The following is a 26,277-nucleotide window of genomic DNA, read 5'->3' on the forward strand; positions in this document are numbered from 1 at the left end:
CATTTGTGTTTTTTTTTTCATTTCGGAAATATTATTCTTGTAATTATGACTGATATATATATTTTTTTAAATTATGTAATATTTCTACTTTGATACTAAATTGAGTAATTTTCTCGTAAAGTGACTTTTCCTCATTAATCATCTTTTCTTGTAAAATTTCTGCTGTTTTAGTTTTTTTGGTAAATTATGTTTTTAGAATAAATATTTCTTATATCAGTGTTGACTAAATTATATTATTTGGTTTTGCTCAGTACCTGAAAAAGACAAGAAATTAGTTTAAAATAAAAATATTCCAGTGTAGACCATGCAATGACTAGGTTGCACAAAGACACAGGCATCATGAGTTTAAATTATTTCTTTATTTATATATATATATATATATATCTATATATTTTTTTATTTATTCATCTTTGTTTGGTTGATATTCTTTTAATCATTGTTGTTGCACTTTAGTATTTTTGTAGTCAACAAAAATGAAAATTAAAAACAAAAGGCAAAAAATGATGACATAACTGAGTGGAGCAGAGAGCCGGCTTGCTGAGAAGGAAAAGCTGAGATGAAGAGTACACACACACACACACACACACACACACACACGCACACACGCACACACAAGGGCATCATCTAGGATCCAAAAACAGAAAAGGAGAAGAGTAGGATCAGTCTGGTGTGTGAAGCAGCTCTCTCCTCCCCGCTCTGCTTGAATCATGTGCAAGCCTCACTATTTGGCCACCCTGCCACTTCCTGTTTTCATGTCACATCCCATATCCATGGTCTTCCATATCTGTTTTGGCTTGGCGCTACACACGGAAAAGCAGTATAGTAGAATTGTGTGTTTTGTTCAGTCTTTCTTTGCAAACAGGAAGTGATGGGAGCGCCAAATCGTAAAGCACCGACGCATCATGACACCGACAAGAGTCGGCTTGCAAAGCCTACAGTAAGTCAACCGTGCAGTCTGGTATTGTGCAAACGGGCCAGTAGAAACATTTACAAGTCAATCCCAAGCTTTAGTCTGCACCAGTTTCTAGTTTGCCGTGACGTAACAGGAAAAGGTTGACAATCGTGTGTTGTAGCTTCCATAAACGTGAGCGCGCAATCATTCCCGAAACTTTGGAATTCATTTGCTCCAATCCAGAGTCCAATTTAGAATTCACTTTTCCAGTAAAGCTGAAATGTTTCCCGTTCTGCTTTTTTCAGTCCAGAGTCCAGGTTAGGACTACAAGGTTGAGTCGGGAAGAAGGGTCATCTATCCAAGATGGCGGAAGGGTGCAAAGCCACAGAACAGGGTGTGGTCAGTCTCCATCCTTGCAGCGTTTGGGATGATATGTCTGCTTCCTGTAACAACTTACTCCCTTTGTAATGTTTTTGTTTGGTTCACCCGCCCCGAGTGGGGAGTCTGTAGCACCCAAACCGACTGGGACAAACAAAGCCAAAAACCTGACCCTGTGTAGCCTGCCGCAGCTAGCTGAAAACAGGCCAATAGAATGACAATAACAACAAATGAAATACTTTAAAAAGCAACAAAATAATTACTCTCCGCATATTCAAGTGTCTTGATATAATATTAAAACAAATAAGAACAATCTTTTTTTTTTAAGACACAGAAAGAGCCCTGTCTCTTTTTTTTTTCTTTCTGTCCTCTTTTGGCAGGAAATCTCAAGATTCATACAGCAAAAAAAATAAGCAAACTTTTGGAAAACACTGAAAAATTAAAAATGACAATATTAAAAAAAAAGCCTCAACATCATCAACAAAATAAATGACAGAAATGGAAATAGCGTTCTATACACGGCATCGCTGTACAAGGAAAGTCTGGGAAAACTACCCACAAGTTCATAAACTGTTACACATGAGGGGGGGTGGAAAGATGGAAGTGGTAACTGTGGGGGGGTAAAAAAAAAAAAAAACATAGCATGACATCATGGGGGAATAAGGGAATAAGGAGAAAGGGAAAGTTGGGGTTGAGTCCAAAGTGCAGATATTTTTTTTTTAAAACGGTCCTCCTTGCAACAAAGAACATTTTTCTACAACATTTCAATAAACCTTTTTTTTTTGTTTTTTTTACAAGAAACCGTGATACCAAGAGTAACAATATTGACCGTTATGTCGAACATGGACATTACTATTTGACAATAAAATAAAATGAACAAAAAAAAGGGAGCAACTGAGTGTGAACAACAGAAGAAACAAGCTGGTTTGTCTTGAGTGATGACATTAAGCTCAGTCTTTGGAGGCTGGAATGATCTGTAGTCTGTAAGCATGGGGGGGGGGGGGGGGGGGGGCCCAGTAACGACGCCTTTTTCTCTCAATTCTAATAATGTGAATACTTTGGATCTGTCGCAGCGGTGTGTTTTTCTTTGTGTTTCACTGAATCCATCGCATATCGATGTACCCGGGAAAGGGTGACAGAACAAAATGGAGGTGAAACTCAAACTCAAGGGAGGTAAAAGAAATTAAAAAAATAAAAAAATGATTGAAGTTTGTGCAGGAGATGCTGGCACTTTGACCCTTTGAACCCTGAAACTGCGACGCCACCGCTTTTAAGTCAACATCCGGACAAACTTCCTAAAGCAGACCCCGCCTCCAGGAGACTGATGGAGACAGATGGATGTAAGAGCCCCCCCCCCCACACTCGGGCAAATGATGGTGGTTTGGCATGATGCTGCTAAACTCAAGTCAACAAGTCAGGGTGCTTGATATGGACCGCTGTACATAGGATACACTGCATCCTGGAAGGAAGGGAAGCAGACAAAAACACAATTTATCAACGCTATAAGTACAATACTGACCACAACCATCTACTCATTAAAAATATCTTTTCTGCATGCTCTTTTCAGCAATTTTTTTGAAGGAGGAACCAAGATGGCTGCTGTGTTTGGCTTGTCACTTGTTTTTTTTTTTAAATGTTTTAATGTTGTGGCGCCGACTATTGTTTATGATTGTCACCACCATTTTGTTCTATACGTTCTATCAGCCCACTTCCTGGTAAATTACGCCACAGAAGATGCGGAAAGAGCGGTGGATTAAACGTCAGACTGAACACGCACCTTTAAAATTTTCTAAAATCAAATACTTCAACTTGCTGATATAGTTCATCTTCAAACAGCTAAAATAATGCATAAGGCTAAAAATAACCAATTAGCTAAAAATGTCATCCAATACTTCTCTACAAGAGAGGAGAAATATGATCTCAGGGAAGAAGTACATTTGAAACACTTCTATGCTAGGACTACGTTATGCTAGCCATAGCATTTCAGTATGTGGAATCAAACTATGGAATGGATTGAGTAAGGAAATCAAACAATGCACAACGATGAGCCAATTCAAGAAACAATACAAGCAGTTGATGTTTGCTAAATACAAGGATGAAGAGTCTTGAACCAGTCATGATGTGCTATATATATCACTATATTGACACTTACTATGGTACCCATTATGGCATTGGATGCTCATATCACCAAGTACTTCGGTACGGGACAAAAATAAAAAAAAATAAAAAAATGTTTAAAAACTAAAAAAAATTAATAAAAATTAATAAAATAATTTAATAAATAAAATAAATTTGCTAAATACAAAGATGAAGAGTCTTGAACCAGTCATGATGTGCTATATATATATCACTATATTGACACTTACTATGGTACCCATTATGGCATTGGATGGTCATATCATCTACTTCGACAAACAATTATAAAATTTAAAAATAAAAAAAACCTTAAACTGTATTATGGAAAGCAGGAAGTGAACAAATGTAACAGTTACTGATTGTAAAAGTACCAGATGGAGGAGGGGTAGGATTTAATAAGCTTTGCTTCTTCCTACTCCTTTTGGACATGTGGAACTGGGAACTGATTATGGGATGCACTCAATTGGAATCTGATGCATGTTCAAATGAAATAAAACCATTACCATTACCATTACCATTACCATCCCCTCCAATGGTCAAGTCATTGCTGGCTGGAGCCATAGCAGCCCGCCACAAAGTTGATACATTCTAAAAAGACGACAAATCCACACATTCTCCACAACAAAGATGAAGATTAATCGGTGGCGTACTAAATTTGTGGTATGGAATGCATCGCTGCTACATCAAACCTTGAACTGGACAGTTGACTTGGCTTTCTTTACTTTCTAAAATGCTGAAAACCAAAGACCTTGCTATCATCCTTACATCTGACATGAATTAATAATTAAAAAAGGCAAAAACAGTCCCGATCCCCATCTTGTAACTCACCCAACAAAAGGATGACGTACCATTGCTAGACTCCGGCCTGCTCCATGCTGTACTGCAGGTCAGGGGGCTTGTAGCTGAGGAGCATATCTGTGGTGCAGGAAGAAGGATAGCAGGCCGCCGCATGGAGCTCCCCTTCAACGTCACATACTGCTTTAAATAGATATTTCATTGCTGTTAGGGATCTTCTGGGGGGCTGTTTTAGGTCATTTTGCTTTTTGACTGCTGACCTGACTCTTCCCGCTGGTGCAGCTGCTGGCTTCCTGACAGCGACGTCTGGCTGAGAATGTCTGACATGCGAGCAGAACTCAGGGCCTTCCCGGCCAACAGGCTCATCCCAGACATGGGCTCGGTCTGGTCCTGGGCGGAGAGTTTAACATTTCTTATAAACACAGGACATTTCAGTAATATTTATGGTTCATTTTATATTTTATGAAACCTGAAGAAGCTGAAGCTTCACATTATTTCTGTCTATGTTCCGATCGTGGCAAAATTTTTATGGCGGTTTGGGGTGTCAGACGGGACGTGACCGCATAACCGCCTTGCCACCGGTGTCGCCCCCTCCTGGCAGAAAATTGTAAATGCCAAAATTGTAAATCCCTTACGACTTTTCCGATCACCCCGGTTTTTTGTACGCCGTGTGCGTGCGCCCATCCGCTCATGCGCGTAGCCCCGAGCGCGTCGGGGTGCTCGAGCCCGCTCACTTATTGATTCACGTGTGAGGTCGTGGTGACATTTTGGAACATTTTTGGTTAGTGGTGTGCCACAAGATTTTTCCAACGTAAAAAAAACGTGCCGTGGCCCAAAAAAGGTTGAACAACACTGGAGTAGTCACTCACGTATGCGTCATCACACGTCTGGATTGTGTGGTGGCGTTGGAGTTGTCCTCGGGACCGGTACACATCTCCTTGCTGACCTCGTGAAAAGCCCAAACCATTATGATCAGGCACCTCCATGGCTTGCCCCGCTGGTCTACACTCTGCATGTTCAGGGTCTAATACAAAATAGTTCACGTTTAAACTAATGATTGTTTTAATTCATATTTGAATTAGCGTTTGGTCAACTAACCTCGAGTTACTGGGGGACTCAGACTGATGTATCCATGTCTGTGTGTAGGGGAGCTGTAGGGAGGGGTGCCACCTCTAGGAGGACTCAGGAGCTCATGACCGTCTGCCGCTTTGGCCAGCAGGCCCTCGTGTGTGTGATGGTATCCAGAAGGTACCTCATCTTCTTCCATGCTCTCCGAGTGGGGCAAACTGGGATTAGTGGCTTGCTGTGGCTGGACGTCTGGCGGTCGTATCTGGAGGAGGTGATGGTAGTGTTTGCCTCCTGGGGACCCCTGGGTTGCCTGCGGTTCCAAACTGTCACCCTGGCCAAGCTGGCGCAGAAGCAGCATCTCTTCAAATTCCGGTGCTGCGCTAGAGGGTTGTGTCGGAGGTGCTGGGCATGAACGAGGGATCTGCCTTTTCTGCAGTGCAGCCAGGTCCTGAAGCGGTAGTCTGGGATCCGCGTGGCCTGTTAAAGAGTGGCGGGGGGACAGCAGCCCCTGCAGAGTGGGTGTTACGTGCTGTTGTGGGGGACGGTAGTCCAACGGAGTCGGGGAGAGTAATGCTTGCTGTAGTGTCGATGGGGTGCCGTAACCACTGGTTCCCAATGTCCCGCTCTGGTAGCCTTCCAATCCTGGTACATTGAGAGAGGCTCCCTGCAGGTAAGGGTTATACGAGCTCACCACTCCAGGGGAGCCCCGGGTGGTCGCATCACCGGAAAAAAGGTGGGGATTGAACTGGGTCTGCTCATAAGCTGATGTGAAGCGTCCAAGGCTTCGACTGGAAGGACACGGGAAAAGAAAGCATGATAAGCAACCTGTCGACCAGTGACAATGTTGTGCATACAATGTCAAAGAGGTCACTACATCACTCCACACAGGAAGGACAAAACAAATTCAGGCACAAGTCTTCATTGAGAGATGTATAAAGAAATTTGGGGTATTTATGTAAAAATGGAAACACATTCTCTCAGTGAAGGCAGTCCAAAAATGTGAATATCAGTGACACGATACTTCCAATTAAACTACTGCTAACGTGTGCTTCCACACTACATAACGTACATCCACTCACCAAACACACAGTTTGAGCGAGCCTTGTTGTTGTCCGTGAGGCAACATATATAAACGCTCTAATCTAAGTGACAGTGTTATTTGATGCACAAAAATATAAATGAAAGAAAACATTGTGGTTTAAAAACAGAGGTCCGTCATGTTCCCAGGTAGACGTCAAATTAAAAAGTCAGTTGGCATTGCGGGCTTTTGGTAGTGATCGTTAGACCAAAAGGAAGATTCTGGTCACCTGTGCGACTCTGCATTGTCTGCACTCAACTGCTTCCCAAGAACTCTGTGTCCACAAGGCGTAGACAAAAAGCCGCCTTGTCTCTGTTGTCCGCCTCCTAATTCCACTTCCTGTACCTGGATCGTCACCTGAATAAGACACACGTTAGTTACCTACAATATCTGTTTACATTATCATATGGGGATTCCCAGGCAACAATAGATTAAATTAAAGCTATTAAAACTCACTTGCTGCTGCTGAGGTACACCCTGAGCCATTGGGACAGACGGGTGGACAGATGCTGACTGCTGATTGGTTGGTAGCGATACTCTTTGAAGACCTGTGGGGGGTGGGCTACCACTTTGGGCCTGGTACAGTGAGGGAGAACCGTGTTGGTAGGGGACTGAAGATGGACCTAGGAGGACAAGCACCAAACAAAGTGTTGAAAAATGGTGTTAAAACTGCACAGGCCTTTTATTGTGGCCATGGAAAGTGAATTAATTATGACTGCTCACTAATATGGGAGCAAAAAAAAGAAAAGCAAATTGTATTTTCACTGGGTTTTGATTGTTTTTTTCGTCTTTTTCCTGATTGAATAATATTTTACCTATGGTATGGTGATTATACAAGTATAATTAGAGTAGTATTACTTACCATGCCCTTGCATAATGCCTGCAGAGCCAGGCGGAGAACTCTGATTTGGCTGTCTGAAGAGGTGGTTGCTGGGATGTGTTGGCGGAGGACTGGATGGTTGGATGTGCAACCTGGGGGAGGGCGGGAGAGTGAGTAGGAGAGGAGAGAGATAAGACGATAACGTAACACTTGTATCGACAATGCTGCATCCCAATATCAAGTTCACGCTTCGATAGCTGAGGAAGCCTGCTATTGTTAAACTACTGTCAACCTTACCTCTGGAGCTGGTGGGTTAGGTGACTGGGCTGGCTCTCTCCGTGGCCTAAAGATAGACCCTGTGGGGAATAATTCCAGATTAAATACATCACTTGATTTTGCAAGGCTGGATGCAGGTGGTAATATAATAATAATAATAATACATTTTATTTGTATAGCGCTTTTCAGGATACTCAAAGACACTTTACAGGAAAAATGATCAAAATAAAATAATGCTGAATAAAAACTGTCGATCACTTGATTTTGCAAGGCTGGATGCAGATGGTAATATAATAATAATAATAATAATAATACATTTTATTTGTATAGCGCTTTTCAGGATACTCAAAGACACTTTACAGGAAAAATGATCAAAATAAAATAAAGCTGAATAAAAACACAACATTCAGAGCTAAAAACATGGCTAAAAGCGGGGCACAGCAGTCAGTCAGGTTGTTTTTTTGAAGATGGGAAGGTCAGGGCAAGCATGGAGGGAATAGGGCAAGGAATTCCAGAGGGTGGGGGGCACCAATGGAGAAGGCTCTGTCTCTTAAGAACTTAAGTTGTTAGGTGTCAAAGCCAAACATTGTATAAATATGGTATTATTACAGTTGCTTTTATTGTCTACAAAGACGTCAACACTAATGTTCTGAATAATCCACACATACAGCAATGCAGAAGCATTATGGTAACAACGTGCGCATACCTGGATTTGCTGGTGGAGGATTTGTTGCTCTTGCTGGTAGAGGACATGCTGTTGCTGGGTGTGCTCCAGGAAGCGCTCATCTTGCTGAATCGCATACATTTTCTGTAGCTGTTCACACTCCTGTAGAAAATTGAAATGTTAATTCTCCTCATTTGACATTCTCGCCAAGGTAATAATATCAGATTGTATTAAATGAAGTATTTCTTAAGTTAAATTGGGTGTTTTTATTTTTTGGTATATTTATGTACCAATTACCGAGTTACAACGTAGTGATTTAATATGATATAAAGTATTACTATAACAACCTTGCTTATTTATGAGAATTAAACAGAATATTAACAGTGTTTAATACATTACCAAAACTTAATATTTTGCCAATCTGGGCATATTGATAATACTTTTTGTGTGAAATGACAAAAACATTTACTACATTTCCACCCATGTTCTATCCTTTCAGTACAAGCAGAGGTTAACTTCTTCTCCATCGTGATTTCAACACAGAAGAAGCGGTGAGTGCACTGAATTTTAACCAGTAATGTGTTAAAACCAATGAATAAATAAACAATAGTGTGATTAGAACATAACACCACAAATGTCCCCCATCACTCTTTCATGTCTCATATCTGTCAGTCTTTCAGTCAGTGAAAAAATTTCACAAAAAACTAGTGTGACCTTAAGACAGAATAACTAAGAAATTAAACTCAATCTTTCAAAGCATGAATTGTCATGGGATACATGTAGTACCCGGTGGAATACCTGCTTGAGCTGCTTAAGGAGGCTACCATTCTCTAGGTGCGTTTTGAAGGCTTGGATGGTCGCGGCTCCATCAGAGAAGCGTCTGACGGGTGAGAAGCGTTCCATGGGAAGGTGGAGGGTGTTGCAATCTTTATAACTGGATCTGAGGAGATAACCACAGGGAACCAACAGACAAACAAAAAAAAAAACAAAACAGAAAATATCACACATGCACACACACATAATAGACAAAGACAAAGAAGCAACCAAAGACGGAGACGATGACGCATTCATGCACACACACACACAGACACACACAGACGACAGAAACACAAATAACAAGGATTAGGTAAAACTCAGTATAACTCACAACATCAAACCAGGTTTAAAATATCTGATTTTTGGGTAGCTGCAATGCAGGATACATCATCTTTTTTTTTTTTTAATTTGGGCAAATATATGAAACATTACAGTGCATTTCTTACATCAATCAAAATATAACTTTCCATTATTTATATTTGTATTCAACTATCTGATCACAAGCCCAAAAGGAGTAGGCTGAAGCAAAAGCTTAAAAATGCCTACCCCTTTTTGCAAGATATAATCATGTTCATGCCACTGTCTTGTTTTCCCCTGTTATTATTATCATTGTAATATTATTATTGTTATTATCATTATTGCCATTTTCATCATTATAGTTAACAATTTTTGATTTTTTTAAAATTAATTTTACAGACTTCATTGCTTCTTGTAGAGTGCTGTATCATTCCATCTCGTTTTCTGAAATCCGCATTATTTGTGCTTTGTCAATTTATTAGCCCACTTTTTTGTAACATTTACATATAATTTCCTGGATGCATGTGTCTAATCTTGTGCATTAAAAAAACAAGAACTTCAGACTGTGTCTGGACAGGTGACCAACCCTAACATCAGTTTCGTCTTGTTAAGCCCTACCTTGAAGTTTTTAGACGTGTTTTTTAGTTTGTGTGTGTCTAGTCTTGTGCATTAAAAAGCAATGTTTTAGGTAAGTTAATCAGTAATATAAATTTAAAGCATGCGGATGGAAATTTGACGATATACACGACCACTTCCTGGTATAGTGAACTAGACATGGACAGTTTCACGACCAAATTTAAAAAATCAATAGCAGATTCTCAATGTCCACATACATAAAGCCCCCACATGGATCAGTTGGAGCACAAATGATCAAACTTGACAATTGCTATTACTGCAACAGGTTTTGCCTACAACTGCATCAATCAAAACAACAAGAAGAATGCCATCACCCCCCCCCCCCCCCCCCCACACACACACACAGTAACTTGAACAACTCACCTACAGGGTTTGTCTACACAAACAGATATTTGTCACATACCTTCAACCAAGCTGGGTAAATTGCTGCTGTGGTGGTGCTATGACGGCCATGTTGTACGCATGTCCACCACCACCATTGGGGAAAAAAAAATCTTTCTTTCTTTAAAAAGGTGCAATTATCTTGAACAGCGTGTGTGATCTGTACTGTGTATGATTATGTGATAAAAGATGGGCGTAATGTGCCATTTCCTTTATGTTGGTCTACGGGTGTCTCTGTGCATAATAAGAGCTCGGAGTGGGTGTGTACCCTCACCGGGTGTGCAAGTCAGGGGCCCAGCCCACCCTCTGGCGGGGGCCCTGTGACCGCTGGGGCTCTGCCGAGGGATCGCCATGCGATGTGCTCATGAGTGCGTGCGTCGTGTGCCGCTTGCAGCGGTTCGCCAGGTACCTGGGCCGCAGGGAGGGGAGGACGGGGTGAGGGTGGGGAGACATGAAGCAGTGCTGGTCAGCTCACTGCCCGTATTTGCGACTACAGACAGGGGGAAGGCCCACCCATTTCCACCACTGCCATAAGGGGGCATCATTACATCCAATTGTATATGAGAAAAAAATGTAACATTTTAGAGTTTATAGGTAAACCACATCCCCCCGACATTCAAATGAAGGATGTTTAATCCACTGGCTTTGCAAGCGTTAAAGTTAGCAAAGCTGGGAGAGAAAGAGAAATCAAATGAAGAGGTGGATGACTGGATTTGTGTTGGCTGAGTTGAGAGCCAGAGAGGAAGGCACGACGGTAAGAGGAGGAGAGATGGGGGTGAGCACCACAGCAGAGTGGCCAGCACCCGTGGGGGGGAAAAAAAAAGCAGAGCAGCCTAGAGGCGCACACTCCCAGCAACCCAGGACACCAGCAAAATATACAGTAGGTGCTGTCTACAGAGGGCTACTTGAAAGAGCTTCCTTTGGACCGATACTCCAGCACTCACACACAAAACCCATAAAGATCAAGTGCCATGCTATCCTGTTTTGACAGCACCTCTGTATGAAATATCCCACCACCATAAAGCGGTCACAGCTGGTTACCTTTGCACCGCCTCTTGATCTGGTTCTCCGTCGGATCCCTCTTCATCCACTGGAGCGACAGCAGGGATAGGGTGCTTGGAGGGGCACAGAAATTGCTCTTCAAAATTGTGTTGTATTAACTACAAAAATATTGAAATTGCAAAAACAGACATAACTACAGCATCCTAAGCGACCACCAGGCACACCTCACTTCAAACCTGAGTTCAAATGCCTGCGTTTCGCACCTCTCTTACGCTTTTTATCCTTTGGTACATAAAATATTGAAGAATATTAATAAACATGTGGGCAGACTAATCCCAGCATTGCTTGTTTATTCACACTTAACACAGTTTACTGTACTTTTGTAATGGTAATGGTAATGGTTTTATTTTATTTGAATATTCATCAGATTCCAATTGAGTGCATCCCATCAGTTCCCAGTTCCACATGTCCAAAAGGAGTAGGAAGAAGCAAAGCTTATAAAATCCTACCCCTCCATCTGGTACTTTTACAATCACTAACTGTTACATTTGTTCACTTCCTCCTTTCCATAATACATTTTAAAGGTTTTTTTTTTTTTTTAATAATGTACCTCGTACCAAAGTACTGGGTGATATGAGCATCCAATGCCATAATGGGTACCATAGTAAGTGTCAATATAGTGATATATATAGCACATCATGACTGGTTCAAGACTCTTCATCCTTGTATTTAGCAAACATCAACTGCTTGTATTGTTTCTTGAATTGGCTCATCGTTGTGCATTGTTTGATTTCCTTACTCAATCCATTCCATAGTTTGATTCCACATACTGAAATGCTATGGCTAGCATAACGTAGTCCTAGCATAGAAGTGTTTCAAATGTACTTCTTCCCTGAGATCATATTTCTCCTCTCTTGTAGAGAAGTAATGGATGGCATTTTAGGTAATTGCTTATTTTTAGCCTTATGCATTATTTTAGCTGTTTGAAGATGAACTATATCAGCAAGTTGAAGTATTTGTGATTTTAAAAATAAGGAGTTAGTATGTTCTCTGTAGGCGGCATTATGAATTATCCTTACTGACCTTTTTTGCAGTACATTTAGCGAGTGAAGATTGCTTTTATAGTTATTACACCATATTTCCACACAATTGTCCATTTCATTTATCATTGTAATTATTTTTGCATTGTTTTATGCATGTAAAATTCTTATTCTCTACAAAATGTATATTTTGGATTATGTGGACCGGATTAGTTGGTTTTAATATTCTTACCTAAGGGAAAAATCGCAATTTGTATTGTACCAAAAACAACTATGACCTGTGTTCTTATGTACAAAACATCTGTATAGCGGCAGACATACTACAGTAATCCATGGTTCCATAAGTAATCCGTAAATATACTCACTGGACTGGTAACAAGCGGTGATGGGCCCCGGGGCCTCTTCAAGAGCTGAGCATGTAGTTGTATGTTGGCACCACCATCTGAAGCTCGTCGACCCAGGGGTCCCATACCATTGAGTAACTGCAGAGTGGGCGGTTGTAGCAACGACTGCTCCTGAAGTCCAAGCACACAAATCAATGAATTTGGTCCTCACACATAAAACGGCGGACATTGCACGATCTCGATGAGTTCAAGAGGACCCGACCGAAATGATCATACCTTGTATTCCAACTGCTGTGTGGGCTGGAGGCTCTGGGTTGGCATGAGAGTGTGCATTTGTCCCATTGCTGGCGAGAGCGGAGGAAAGGGAGGCTGAGGCACTGCTCCCCGAGGAAAACCAGGTGGCAGTTTCTGGAGGTCCTCCTGCATCTCCGTCCTGCAGTACAAAAGGTAAAAAAACATGAGTCAACAGCTTTGTAATGCAGTTTCAGCATTAATAATCAGTGGCCTGAAGAAAGGTATTTTTTTTCAAATAACCTAAAATGCAGACCAGAGAGGTAATGATCAAAGTGATTCAAAGTGTCGATAACTTAATATTGGTTACCTTTGGTCTGGTACACCCACAGTGTGCCGCCTCATTGAGAGGTAGCGAGCCATGGCTTCAGGGGATGGCTCTTCACCTTCATCGCTGTCCAGTGCCATATTGCCCTCCGGCTAAGGAAAAGAAACACAAGTCTGGTAATTGAGAGTACGTCATCACATGATGACACAAAGACTATGATGAAACACTGATTTGACTATGTTGGACTCTCCTCCTCCTCCTCCACAGTGCCATGAGTCTTTCTGGTTTAGTTTCAAGCCTGGTGGCCTTCCTGACTCGAATTGAACCCATGTCCTCTGCCGTGAAAGGCACATTATTAAATATTCTGATGAGTCCTATACAGGCAGTGGGAATATTTCGCTTTTAAACAGAATTAACACGGTGAGCGCATCAACAGTTTTCCAATGCTTTGACACTGCGCTGACGATATAATGACAATCGTTCATCTGCTAATTGCATGCAATGACAGGGTTAAGGGTTAGGGGTTAGGGTTCACACTCCCCCCGTCGAGAACGGTAATAAAAGTGAACTGCTTGACAATTAATCAAAGATTTGAAATTTGCACGCATCGACTTCTTGTTGATTCTTGTAAGTAACAACGCTCAGAGCTGCCATCTGGTGGCATCTAAACAAACTACACACATCCATCCCGGGCGCAGTAATATACCATCGATCGTGAGCGCAGAAATCGATCGATTTGTGTGTTAACGATGGATCCATCTCGGGCGCAGCGCTATCGATCGATCGCGCAGATCCATCGTTAGCACATAACACATATACAGGCTACTTCTGTGTCGAGCTAATGTCTCACATAGGTACAAGGTAAACTAGTGGCGTGAAGAAAACCTCTCAAAACTAAAATTAATGAAAAAAATGGTCTAAAAATGTTGCGCTAATACTGAATAGCGACTATATTTTGAAGCACAATAATTAACCAGCAAAATGAGTGACTTTGAGACAGTTAATTTGTAGTTCATAGCAGGAAGTAGTCAGTAACTTTAAATGATAGCAGTTTATAACCTCTTAATTCACTTTCTTTCATTTATTCTTTACTCATGTAGACAAAACAATATAAACAGTATAAGATGCAAATATTTAAATGTGAGAAAAAAATGCGATCGCACCTCCACAATTTGGTTCTCAGGGTTGATGAGCTGGACATGAGGAACAGTGATGCTAACTGGATTACCCTGTGGATCCATCTAAGACAGCAAACACAGACAGACACGAAAAGGTCAAGGGAGGATTGCGCTCAATATTGCAAAACAATCCGCTTAGAATAGTGGCTTGGTTTTCTGAGATTCCTGTAGTACATACTGCAATACTGTAATACTGAAGGTGAAAACTAGCCTGAACAGATTTTGCTGAACTTTGGAGGTTCCACTATACTGACACAGAACAAAAATGTACCTGTAGAGTGTTCAGGGGATAGCTAATGGAGCGTGGAGTGGGTGGAGCGACACGCAAAGTCTTGTGTTTCTTGAGACGATCCGATAGCAAAGTATAGATAGCGCTGTAGTGATCATATGCATCTGTTTGTAGGGACTGAAAAAGCATAAAAAATAAAATTAATAAAGTTTTTTTTTTTTTTTTTTCAACCTTGTTCACTCTAAGGGCAAATTATGACCACTTGCACAATTTTATTAATGTCCCAAAAGGGGTCTAGCAGTATAGAAAACAAATGGACTGATGGATAATGCTCAAAACTCAGCCAGAGAGGTATACATTTAGAATATATTAATTATTGTGAGTGTAGTCAACCAGATGCGGTACAATTCTACACCCGTGCAAACTACAAGCACAATAAACAAATATAAACATATTGTTAAATACCTATCTGGCAGCATCATTATCGTTGAATATGCTGAATAATATAGTGCAAGGGCTCATAATGTTGCAGGCAGAGGGTGAAATATAAGATTTTCACCTGACCTGTATTGTACGTTCTCGGTCCAGGCCCATCTCGGACATGACTATCAGCACCTGCTCGTTGATGAGTTCGGTTTCCCTCTCGGTCTTAACCTGCTCACACTCTGCTATCAACTGGTTGGGACAAGTTCAAATCAGAATAAAGCAAAGAACAACATGCAACACACATATATGATGTCAAACCTCCACAACCTCTTTGATGTCATAGCCACTATGATGATTCTTCAAACACATTTAAACAAAAGCAATGACATCCCATAGTTAGGACAGTCGTACAGTATTAAACATTACTAATATACTTCTTGGAATCCTGATGCATACGGCAATAGTCTGAAAGCTCACCCTGTCAAAGTCGGGGTCTGGGTCTCCTTGTCTCATCCACTTGTTCTTACATATCTGTTCCATGCTCAACCGCCTGCTGGGCTCCAGCACCAACATGTGTCTGATCAAGTACTCACAGTCTGTACAAACATACATAGTAATATATAAGTGTAAAGGTGACTACAGGGGTGTTATGTCTAATAATGTTCTCTAATAATGTTAAAAAAAATATTTAGAAGGAAACGTAAACAGGTTAACTACAAAAAGACTGAGATTGCTGTTATGTGTGAGCACAAGCAATGGACATTTTTCCTGAGTGCTCGCCATAAACCCCCATCATCTTTTCTGTCAGAAAGACAATTAATGCCAATTTTTATGCAGTAAAATGTGAAAAACTTACACCTTTTTAGTTCAATCTGTTCTTTTAAACTACTATTGGTAAAATATGGTAGTCAGTGGTGGTGTTCTTATATTTTTTGCTTGAAAAAAAATTTAATTTTCAGCCAGTTGCTAACATTCCCGTTAACCTTCTTCTGCAGTGTGTTATATTTTTTTCATTATCTGCTAAGCTTGACATGCATTTAGTGGTATCATTCTACAACTGGTGAAAGAAGATGACCTACCTGTAGACATGAAGAAGGGGATACGGAATTTGCCACTTAGGACACGTGCTCGCAAATTCTGTAGAGTACTGCCATCAAAGGGTAGAGCGCCACACACCAACACGTATAACACCACACCTAAGCTCTGAATGGGTAAAAGAGGACAAGACTGTATTAAATACACAATTTGTTTGTTTGTATTGGGTAGAAATGAATGACAAAAGATTCAGTCAAATCAGGCACAAACAAAACACGGAAAATGTTGATTTTTACACATTTCCATGTAAGATTATTTGTGAAAATCCAAGAATCTAATGTTTCTGAAAAAAAAAAAACAAGTTGTGGTTGTAAATTCAAATATAGTTTAGAGCCGTTTTCAAATAATTTTTACAAAGTGTACCCATTTGTACACATTTTTTTGGCCCTTTGTATCGAGTTGTGGACTCCTGTAGACTCCTACAGCTACACAAGCGTTTTAGTTCTTCCAGAATCTGCACCTATTCAGCTGTATTTCTTTGGATTCCGTGATTCCTGCGAAAACTGTCTGTTTTAATGTATTCCACCCATGGCCCGCCTCCAGTCACGCCCACTCTTCTGTGGTTGGTCACACTGCCGAGTGCATAAAAAGCGTTCCGTTTGTGCCGCTAACTTTATAGGAGAGGATCAACGGTATAGGAGTTGATAATGAACGGTGAGTTATCTTTTTTTAAATGTATGCTTTTAACATCGAGCCTTATGTGTTGGATCAGAAAAGTAGAAAAAGCATAATAGGTCCCCCCCCTTTAAAGGAAATAAACCTTCAACCTTGTGTTATGTATGTATGGCTGTCTTTTGAAGCTTCAAATCAATGTCCTAACATAATCTCTGAATCCATGCTGTTTGATAAGCACTTCAAAGCGGTACTTTAAAGTCCAGCCAACCAAATGTTAACAACCTATTTAAATAAGAAATCAAAAGAAACAATATAGCTTGGTAAATGACACTTCAACTCACCCATATATCTACTTTCGGCCCATCATACTCCTTGCCTTCAAATAGCTCTGGTGCAGCATAGGGAGGGCTGCCACACCAGGTCTTCAACAGCTGGCCTCGGGAAAACAGGTTACTGAAACCAAAGTCTGACAGGAAATACAACAGCAGTTAATTCAATTCCATCCCTTCCCTTTGCTATACAAAGATGTTCATATGTTCATATCACACATGCTGGCGCTTGCCTAGCCGACTCGTATTAAGAGTCACACTCTGTGGTGCCAACTCACACACCTGCTATTTTGATGTTTAGATTGTGGTCCAAAAGAAGATTCTCGGCCTTCAGGTCTCTGTGGACAATGTTACGGCAGTGGCAAAAATGAACTGCTGCCACAATTTGCTTGAACTTCTTCCTGGCATCCTTTTCTGCCATACGCCCATGAGCAACCAGGTGGTCTGGACAAGCAAAGCATAGTTGTTAGATTAGCCTGTGTGGTGTCATGGTACACTTTGGGGGTTCCATGGCCATAAAAACACTTGTATAAATTAGGCTTAGCTTGTTTTCCCTTACAGACAGGCCGAAAAATTGGCGTCTTTGGGTACCAATATTTTTGACCATGGCTGTATGCCAGTAAAAATCAATACATGAACACATCAAGTCTGTTACAATTTAATACATTTTACATGTTTACGTGTTTATGACAAAGCAAAGGTCAACGATATTGTGATGAGTATGGGGGGGTCTCCTTACCGAAAATCTCTCCACCACTAGCATATTCAGTTACCAAATAGATCATCCTCTCCGTCTCCATCACCTGAGGACAAGAACAAATGCTTATTACAATCAGAACACATACACAGATACGGGACATCATTTGGTAAAGGCATTAAGAACATTGACTGTGATTATTTTTTACCTAAAAGAAATTGGTGGCATTATGAAGTTATAATGTTGCATAAAAATAGAAAATATACGGTCATGGATATGTGTGGATGTGTATGCACCTGGTACAGACGGATGATGTGGGGGTGCTTCAGCAACTTCATTATTTGCACCTCCCTAAAGATCTTTTTCAAGTTTTCATCATCCAGCTGGGTCTTGTCCACTATTTTTATAGCCACCTAGAAGCAAAGAGACAGAGATGGATCGAGTAAGCGGGGGAGAGATAAGTGAAAGTTGTGAGTAGTGAAGTTGTCGTAGCTCAGTCCATAAAGGTAATGATACAAATTAGAAATAAATGTCAAACTAAGAACTGTAAGAAATTATAAATGGACGAAAACCAAGAAGTTTGTGAGTTATGCTGGGTCCTGTCTCTAACTTTGCTGACAAGTACAGGTGGAGATCAGATTGCTGTTCTGACTTCTGCCATTTCGAGCACATCCCCAAATGACCTCATTTTGGTCCGTACACACTGAACTAACTTTATTTCAACATACGGACGCAGTGGATCAATACTGCACAGTGTGTCTCCTTCACACTAAATGAATGACGTTACTTAGAAATGTACATTTTACACGTCATTATATCTACCGAGTGTAAGGCAGGTCCCTCTGGTGGAAGTGTGCTGAGAAAAAAAAAAAACATCACCATGTAAGTGAAAATAGATATAATTGAAAGCTCTGTGAGCCGCACTTTCGGTTTTAGCCGTTCAACTCTGACATGTATCATTACGGAAAAAGGACAAATCTGCTCCTATGACGACAGTGATAGCTAAGGAATGCTTGTGCTCTGGATGGAAGAATAGTATCAACATTGTGTCCCAGTTAGTTTTAGACCGATTCAGGCAGTGATCCTGAACCCTCGACATGAGCATCTCCTGCATCCTCCTCCTAATAAAACACAAAGATAAAAGTACCGTATTTTCTGCACTAAACGGTGCACTTAAAAGCCTTTAATTTCCTCAAAAATCTATGCTGCGCCTTACTTATATGTGCACCGAGTTCAAAATCTGTACAAGATTTTGTTGTGTGACTTTGGCAAACGCTCTGGTTCATTCACTGTCAGACCATTTCTTGATGACACAGGGACGTAATACATACAGTAGCAGCGACCAATCAGAGAACAATATTTACACTTAACGCTCCGCTACCGTGTGAAAAACCAAGTGAAGCAAATTAATTCGGAGCTTGCAATTCAGATACAAAAGATGGTTTCGATGGATTTGTGGGAGAAAATTAATTTAAAAAAAAAAAGAGGTGACTCGTAGATAATAAACAGTACAATAAAGTTCAACTAAACTCATATGGAACGCATATGTAACCCGAAAACCACCTGTAGTGAAGAAATAGTTAATATTTCAATCAAGAAAGACAATATGTTTGTTCTCCCAGTATTTTTCCCAGGAACCATCTGGGTAACATGGCCTCAACTATGACCTTTGACAGTGACTCATACTATTACATAACTACAGATTCCCCAACAATGGGATCAGCAGTGTGGAAGATGATGGCGTGTGACAGAATTTTGCTCTGCCACTTAGGAACGACTGGATTCCTTTCATGATTTACTCAAGCTGATCTAATGGGACTGTCCAAAAATGTACCTAGTGCCAAAAATAAATGAATGCTTGTTCAAGTGTGACTGGGAAAATTCCAACATGTGTGTCCAACATTAACCACATACACAATACGAGTATCCTCTGTCAAAATCTGTTTTGTGCCATCCCAAGATCCCTTTTCCGGACAACCGAGGAAAGATGGCAGCTTGACAAGACAGATTTCCTGTTAGCAGACAGGAAGGGGAAGTGAGGGAGAGTGAGGAGGGGGGGGCTCCTGAGACACCACACAAGAACATGAAACAATGAATATTCTGTATTATATAATATATTCACAAGTAGTTTACTGACCAAGTTTGACACTTTGAGTTTAAAATGTTTTTGTGAACCAGGGCTGGGCGATATGGACCAAAACTCATATTCAGATATATTTAGTTTGAATATTCATATACAATATTTTTCCACAAACTGAATTTCGACAAAAGTCAAAGCCAAATATGCGTGCAAAGTTTTATTAAACTGTAAACAGGCTGAAATAAAATACTATATTCTCTTTTTTCAATAAATATAGAAAAAGTTACATTGCATTCACGGTAGCCTCTCTTAGCGCTTCCATCTCACGTTCCCCATGATGACAGATAGTAAACATGGTTTATACGGTCTTTGTCGGGCAACCTTTGTACAGTCTTTTTCGCTGTTCACTCCCGCTATACAGCCTCTCCTCCTCTGTATCTCCATGGGGATCTCCAGTCGCTCGCAGTAAAGGGGTGCTCAAAGCTAACAGTTGTTCCCAAGTGTAAACATTAGCGCAATAGTAAAGCAAGACGAAACAAGATGAACAAATGAACATCCATAGCTGGCACAAAAAAATAATTAAGTAATGAATAAAGCACTATTAAAAACACTACAAACACTGCAGAAGATAGGGAACTGTCGTAACTAGCGTGCACTCGGGCAGTGCCATCTTGAAACATGAGACTGACGCAAAATCCAGTCTATATCGATATGTTTACTTATGATATCGTGCTTAAAAGAGATATCAATATTTGTAAAATATTGATATATCACCAGCCATACTGTGAACAGTAAAACTGAAGTGCTCCTTCATTAGCCGCTGTTAACTCGCTAGCCTACCTACTAAGTTTACTAGCATGGGTAGACTCTCAGGATGGGGCTAGTACCACATGTATTTATTTATTACATTTATTTAGTATAATTTTGTTTATACTTGGGAACATTGGAATGACATGTGAACAACTCCTGATTGCCATATGAATAGGACTTTATGTTTCTGGTTTATCATAGCTTTATGATATCCAACAAATACAGTACATATCTAACTTTGCTTTGAGCACTTTACATTGGAATTTCACATTCAACAGTAGGTCCATTGTGCATAGACACAAGCTTAAGGGAATAGTCCAGTTTTGTTTTTTTATTTATACATGAAGCTGTATCACATCCATATCAGCGGTGTAGTGCACCCCCCATTTTGTCCTGTGAGTCTAATTCTGGTCGGTTCACGTTGTCGAGGAAAATAGTTCTGTCTAGTTGCTGGGATCTGTTAAGTGTTTTGCTTTTTCGAAACAATATGCACTCAAAAGAGTAATACATTTGCATCACAAAACCACTGCCCACAAAAAGTCAGACCTCTCAATCGCTGTGTAATTTCTCTCCGTTCGCATCACTGAGCGCTGCCGCTTGTCCATTGTTTGTATGCGTGGATCAAGACCGCTGCGATTCTAACTCTTTTGCGGGATCTTGCCAAAAAGTTAGGTCTCAGAAATAATCCACTGAGTCCAAACTCATGGCTTTGCACTTCATTTATAAGTTGAATTATCATTAAATTATTAATGCACTCGCTTTGTCATATGCAAAAACAGAGAGCTGAGTTGAAAATTGTAAATGTTGAACCACGGAGACACAGAAATAACATGTACATAAGTACATAGGATACATGAAGTAAAACCAGTTTGTTTGGTAAAAGGACAAGGTACACATATGTTCTATGGGCAAGTTTCCTGGTTTGACCAGTAGATTGTGTTGCACAATAAAAAATTAAATTGCATAAAATTAACTGTCCTTCTCGGAGGCGGTGGGGGGAGGCACAACCTCCAAATATAATGGTAGGGGAAACACAGTAGTATTATGCTATTTGCATGAATTACAGTGGGATGGAAGACTACAACCTGTGTTTTTAATTTTCTGTATGCAAACCAAAATGTTTTCTGGCTACCTTGCTTTTTAAGAAAATCAACCATGTCTCTTTTATGTGACAAAAAAGATATCACCCAGGTCCACTCAAACAATTAAATTATTTTTTTAAATGTTAGATTGGACTTGTCAGCAATTCTAATTGATTACAATAACATATATGCCATAGCATGAAAGGAATGATCACAATTTGATTGACATGTCTACAAAACTAAAAAATACAATCAACACACACAAAAAGAGCAAAAAATATCTGCAAGCATCAATGAACATAACCCTCTGCTACTTCAACAAAGAATTCATGTCATTCTTCCAGAAATCAAGTGTTGTATCTCGTATTTCAATGTCACACCATCAGATAAAACACCATTGTACATGACATGACATGACACGGCACAACAGACGTCTACCTGGGCCTCACAAGCTATGAAAGAGGCTATGCTCACATGTACACATATTTTTAAAACCATATTTTACATTGCTCCACAATCAAAAATGTGTACATCTAGACACACTGCATTTAAAAACACATTCCGGCCAATCACAAGGCCTGTGATGAAAATCAATAAATCGCACAATAGAGAAAAATGAAGTATATTGACACGGACAAGGGTGTTTGTTTTCCTCCTCTCGCTCTACTAAGCAGGCTGGATGCAGGAGCTTTCACTCTATGTGCATCTGTCTCAACACCTGGGTGCGTTGATTCTATAGCGGAATGAACACAGTGGGTCTCTCCTGTCAGTCATTGAGTCTTGTCCCAGTCGAGAGGTAAAACTTAAATAGGTCCACATACAGAAACTTTCCTCAAGCTTCGGTATGACTCTAGTTTCTCCATAAAATGTGTGGCGTAACCATGTTATTTTATTGGCATGCTTTCATTTTCAGTTGTTGATAAAGTAGCTTCTGTGTTGAATACGCCTTACTATGTTTTTAACCTTCCTCTTGTGTTAGCTTTCTGGTATCATCTCTTATGTTAACGGGTCGGTTTTGACCCATGTACTAAATCAGCTATAAAATACACTACAAACACTGAGTTACCATTAAATTAGCTTCTCATGTCTTGGTTACCTTCTTAGGCTTCCTCATCCATGAAAATGTTGGTTTTAATACTTTTGGTGTGGGCATGTAGGCCTTTTGTGGTCACTATAACACTCAATTTCAATTTCCAAAAATGGTAAAATGAACCTCAAAAGAATCATATTAATAAATTGAAGGTTCGTTTGTTACCTGGTTATTACTGAGCGTTATAGAACATCCATTCGATTAAATTAGTTTTATTTATTTTCTTATTTTAGTATTAATCACTAGAACTATCTATGGTGTCCGGGTCAATTTTGGCCCTATATGTATTAATGTCAAGAAAAGGTAGAAAAAGTGATTGTTTTCAGCAACAGAACTTTAGTATAAACTGAAATCAAAAAGCAGAACAGGTCCAGATCTTGGTTCACTGTACTTCTTGCCATTCTTTCCATGATCCAAATTGTAAATGTGAAATCAGCCAGTCAAATGAGTGAATTCACTTCACATGTAAACTGGAAAAGCGGTCAAAATGAGAATCCCCTGAAGCTTACATGATGAGAAGACGAGCTGGTTGTCTTTGTGTTGGCTAATTGTACACTTATGATCTCAGTTGTGGCTCAAAACATTGCTTTCGAAACCGACCCTAACAATACAGTGGTCATAATTTCACCCGGACTATTTTAAAATGTAGTAAAAATTGTTTTTTTTAGTTTTATTTTGTTGAAATAAAGTTTCCTGACAAAGTCAAAAAGCCTTGATGCAATAAACAAATGTTTTTCTTGTGAATGTGATTCTTTTTATGCATTAAAATGTAAAACGGGTCGGTGCCAACCCTAACACAAGAGGAGGCTTAACCCACACACAATGCAGCTTTCACTGTGTCACTATCTTTTCTCTATACATCACTTGTTTCGCCTTTCACTGTAACGCCCTTTTATTCTGGCATATTGCTTACTTCACTTGTCTCCTCTTCTGTTTGTTATAGTTTGAGTTGCAATTTCTTACCATGACTGGTAATGACTGGTGGTCTTGAACGTAACCCCGGTGATCTAATGTACTTACAACTTTTACAATGATTAAGCAGCCCTTTTCCCAAAAGCTATAAAAAGGCCTCAAAATGGATGAAATAGTTTGAATGTAACTTGAAGAGGATGCGGATGCAGCGTCTCAGCGTGACTATTTGGCATTCATTTGATGTGAAGGGAATCAAGGAGTCAATGATTATTTCAAAGGGAGCAATGCAACTGTCACCGTAAAGAGCTCCGCGGCAGGACAACTCAAGAAAACCAGATTGACGTTCGAAATCTTGTTGTGATTTAAAGACAAAAGTTATAAGTGGGTGCAATGGCATCCGTCCAATATGTCTCCATCCAAACAAACTGCTAATTCGCGGCTAAAGCTAAGCTAGCTGCTATACAGCGGGAAGGCTCTCTTAGATCTTCGTACCCTTCTCTCCGTCCTCTGCGCTTCAGCGTATTTTAATCACGGTAATGTCGTAGCGATGTTATTTTCTAATTGCGTATTTTAAACACGACCGCTTTGTCTTTTTGACGAGCGCGTTCGGTGTCAACAACTCCCAGGGACGCCTGCTATTGAATGAACCCCGACAAGCAGCGGTGTCACCAACGCGAGCTGGCCGTTGTGTCTTGGGAGCTCGAAGGCCTCGTCCTCAGTGTGTGATTTCAACAAAAGCTCTGACAAACAAACAGTGACAACTTGCTGTTGTTCGCATTAAACGCTCAGACATTTATCGCCTTACCTTTGCTTTTGTGTAGATGTGCGTGGCGAGTTTAACAACCGCGAAATTTCCCTTGCCGATGGTCCGCTCGATCTCGTAGTGGCCCACTCGGGCAGGGGGGGGCCTGGTGGTCGAAGTCTGGACAGGATTGGTGATGCACCCGGCGGCGGCGCTCGGACGACTGGCGTGGCTGAGCCCGGCGGATGGCTGGACTCGGTTCTGGGGGCCCATGCCGGCGTGGGTCGGTCGGGCAGAGTGCGTTATCCCGGCCGCGGGAGTCCCAGCAGCGCCTCCGCTTGACACGGCCGCCATCTTCTCGCCTCTCTGCGGGAACAACAAGCAGCCTTGCGCAGCGCGCGCACACCCCCGCCCTGCGTCATTTTACGTGCGGCGCTACTTCGCAGCGCCCTCTCTAGGTTGTTGCCATGGAAACGACCAGCGTAACACATGACCTCATCTACAAGAACGTGTTGCGGTCGCCAAGGCGACGCGAGAAGTGCGCATTATCGCTCTGGCTCCCATCATTCCGTGATCCATTGCAGAGTGAGGGGATGAATTTGACTACAGCGTTAAACCATTACTGACCATGCGCATTTTAATAAGGTGTTCTGTCATAGCCATTGCAGCATTAGCACGAGCATGCTATAGCCATGTTATTTAAAAATATCGCTTAGATCATTTTCAGATAATTATCCCTTGCACAGATTTGCTGTAAAATAATCAAAAAGAGGGTGTGAAATTAAAGGCCATATTCTATTCTCTTCTATTCTATTTCATTCCATCCTACCGTATTGTACAATTCCACAATGTTGTAGACAGCGCCGTTTAGTGGTGAAATAAGTTATTGCACCTTATCAATAAAACATTTTCTAATAGGGAGAGTAAATAATAGTTACTCATTCTGAAAAACAAATCAAATAACTAAATCTACATTTTCTAATAGGGAGAGTAAATAATAGTTACTCATTCTGAAAAACAAATAAAATAACAATCTAATATTTAATGTAATATATTAGCCTATTATTACTATCATTATTCTTCTGATTATGACTACTAGTAGGTTAGTATTAGCCTGCTTATTGGCTTGCTTATTAGCCTGTTTTTGCCTTATTATATGAAATTTTTCAGAGATGAAGCCCCCATAAAATATTGCACAATTCCACAATGTTGAAAACAGCATCGTTTAGTGGTGAAATAAGTTATTGCACCTTATCAATAAAACATTTTCTAATAGGGAGAGTAAATAATAGTTACTCATTCTGAAAAACAAATCAAATAACTAAATGTAATATTTAATGTAATATATTAGCCTATTATTACTATTATTTTTCTGATTATGACTACTAGTATGTTAGTATTAGTCTGCTTATTGGCTTGCTTTTTAGCCTGTTTTTGCCTTATTATATGAAATTTTTCAGAGATGAAGCCCCTATAAAATAGGCCTAATGACGCCACTGATACATGCCTCTGACAGTGTCGATTAATACAAATATTTTTTTAATATAGAATTTTAACTGTACGCAGCCTATCGCCCAAAGTCGGCTGGGATAGGCTCCAGCACAACCGTGATCTTAATGAGGATAAGTGGTATAGCAAAAGGATGGGCGATTTATTTTTTTAATTGTTTTAAATGATAACAATATTATTCAATAAAAACAAAAAATAAACAGCCTTTATATGTACAATCAGAGTATAACACAATGTAACAATGCATCAATGCCTATACGAACAATAAAAAAAATATATATGAATAACGTACACACGTATC

The 26,277-nt window shown here is 40.3% G+C and overlaps 1 protein-coding gene across 7 annotated transcripts; it reads right to left on the reverse strand.

Annotated features, from left to right (window-relative positions):
- Window positions 1-340: 340 nt before the first annotated feature.
- Window positions 341-24,860, reverse strand: sik3 (SIK family kinase 3). 7 transcript variants are annotated; one of them, XM_058078990.2, is made up of 26 exons: window positions 24,531-24,860; window positions 18,048-18,164; window positions 17,794-17,857; window positions 17,337-17,498; window positions 17,067-17,191; window positions 16,095-16,218; window positions 15,493-15,611; window positions 15,154-15,264; window positions 14,632-14,766; window positions 14,346-14,423; window positions 13,225-13,334; window positions 12,900-13,056; window positions 12,645-12,794; window positions 11,279-11,352; window positions 10,512-10,646; window positions 8,906-9,047; window positions 8,150-8,269; window positions 7,465-7,523; window positions 7,210-7,319; window positions 6,804-6,970; window positions 6,577-6,704; window positions 5,300-6,057; window positions 5,071-5,225; window positions 4,462-4,591; window positions 4,255-4,384; window positions 341-2,729 (listed from the first exon to the last, which is right to left on the reverse strand). In XM_058078990.2, exons 1-25 carry the CDS (start codon window positions 24,819-24,821, stop codon window positions 4,260-4,262), a joined length of 3,846 nt encoding a protein of 1,281 aa, XP_057934973.2. In that variant the 5' UTR covers window positions 24,822-24,860; the 3' UTR covers window positions 341-2,729; window positions 4,255-4,259. The 7 variants fall into 7 exon arrangements, with proteins under 7 accessions (XP_057934973.2, XP_078649162.1, XP_057934974.2 ...); XM_078793036.1 differs by having other exon boundaries at window positions 4,235-4,384; XM_058078991.2 differs by having other exon boundaries at window positions 4,255-4,381; window positions 24,531-24,859.
- Between the last annotated feature and the right edge of the window lie 1,417 nt (window positions 24,861-26,277).

The sequence above is a fragment of the Doryrhamphus excisus genome, linkage group LG8 (assembly GCF_037039965.1).
Source record: "Doryrhamphus excisus strain RoL-2023G ecotype Guam linkage group LG8, RoL_Dexc_Guam_v1.1, whole genome shotgun sequence".
Classification (NCBI taxonomy): Eukaryota; Metazoa; Chordata; class Actinopteri; order Syngnathiformes; family Syngnathidae; genus Doryrhamphus; species Doryrhamphus excisus.

Excerpts from the sequence above, each read along its gene's own strand:
- sik3 (XM_058078990.2), bottom strand. The coding sequence starts at position 24,821 with ATGGCGGCCGTGTCAAGCGGAGGCGCTGCTGGGACTCCCGCGGCCGGG. Across the intron at positions 14,767-15,153 it reads ACCGAGAACGTACAATACAG|TCCCTACAAACAGATGCATA; the intron begins GTCAGGTGAAAA and ends ATGCTTTTTCAG. Across the intron at positions 7,524-8,149 it reads TCCTCCACCAGCAAATCCAG|GGTCTATCTTTAGGCCACGG; the intron begins GTATGCGCACGT and ends TATTCCCCACAG.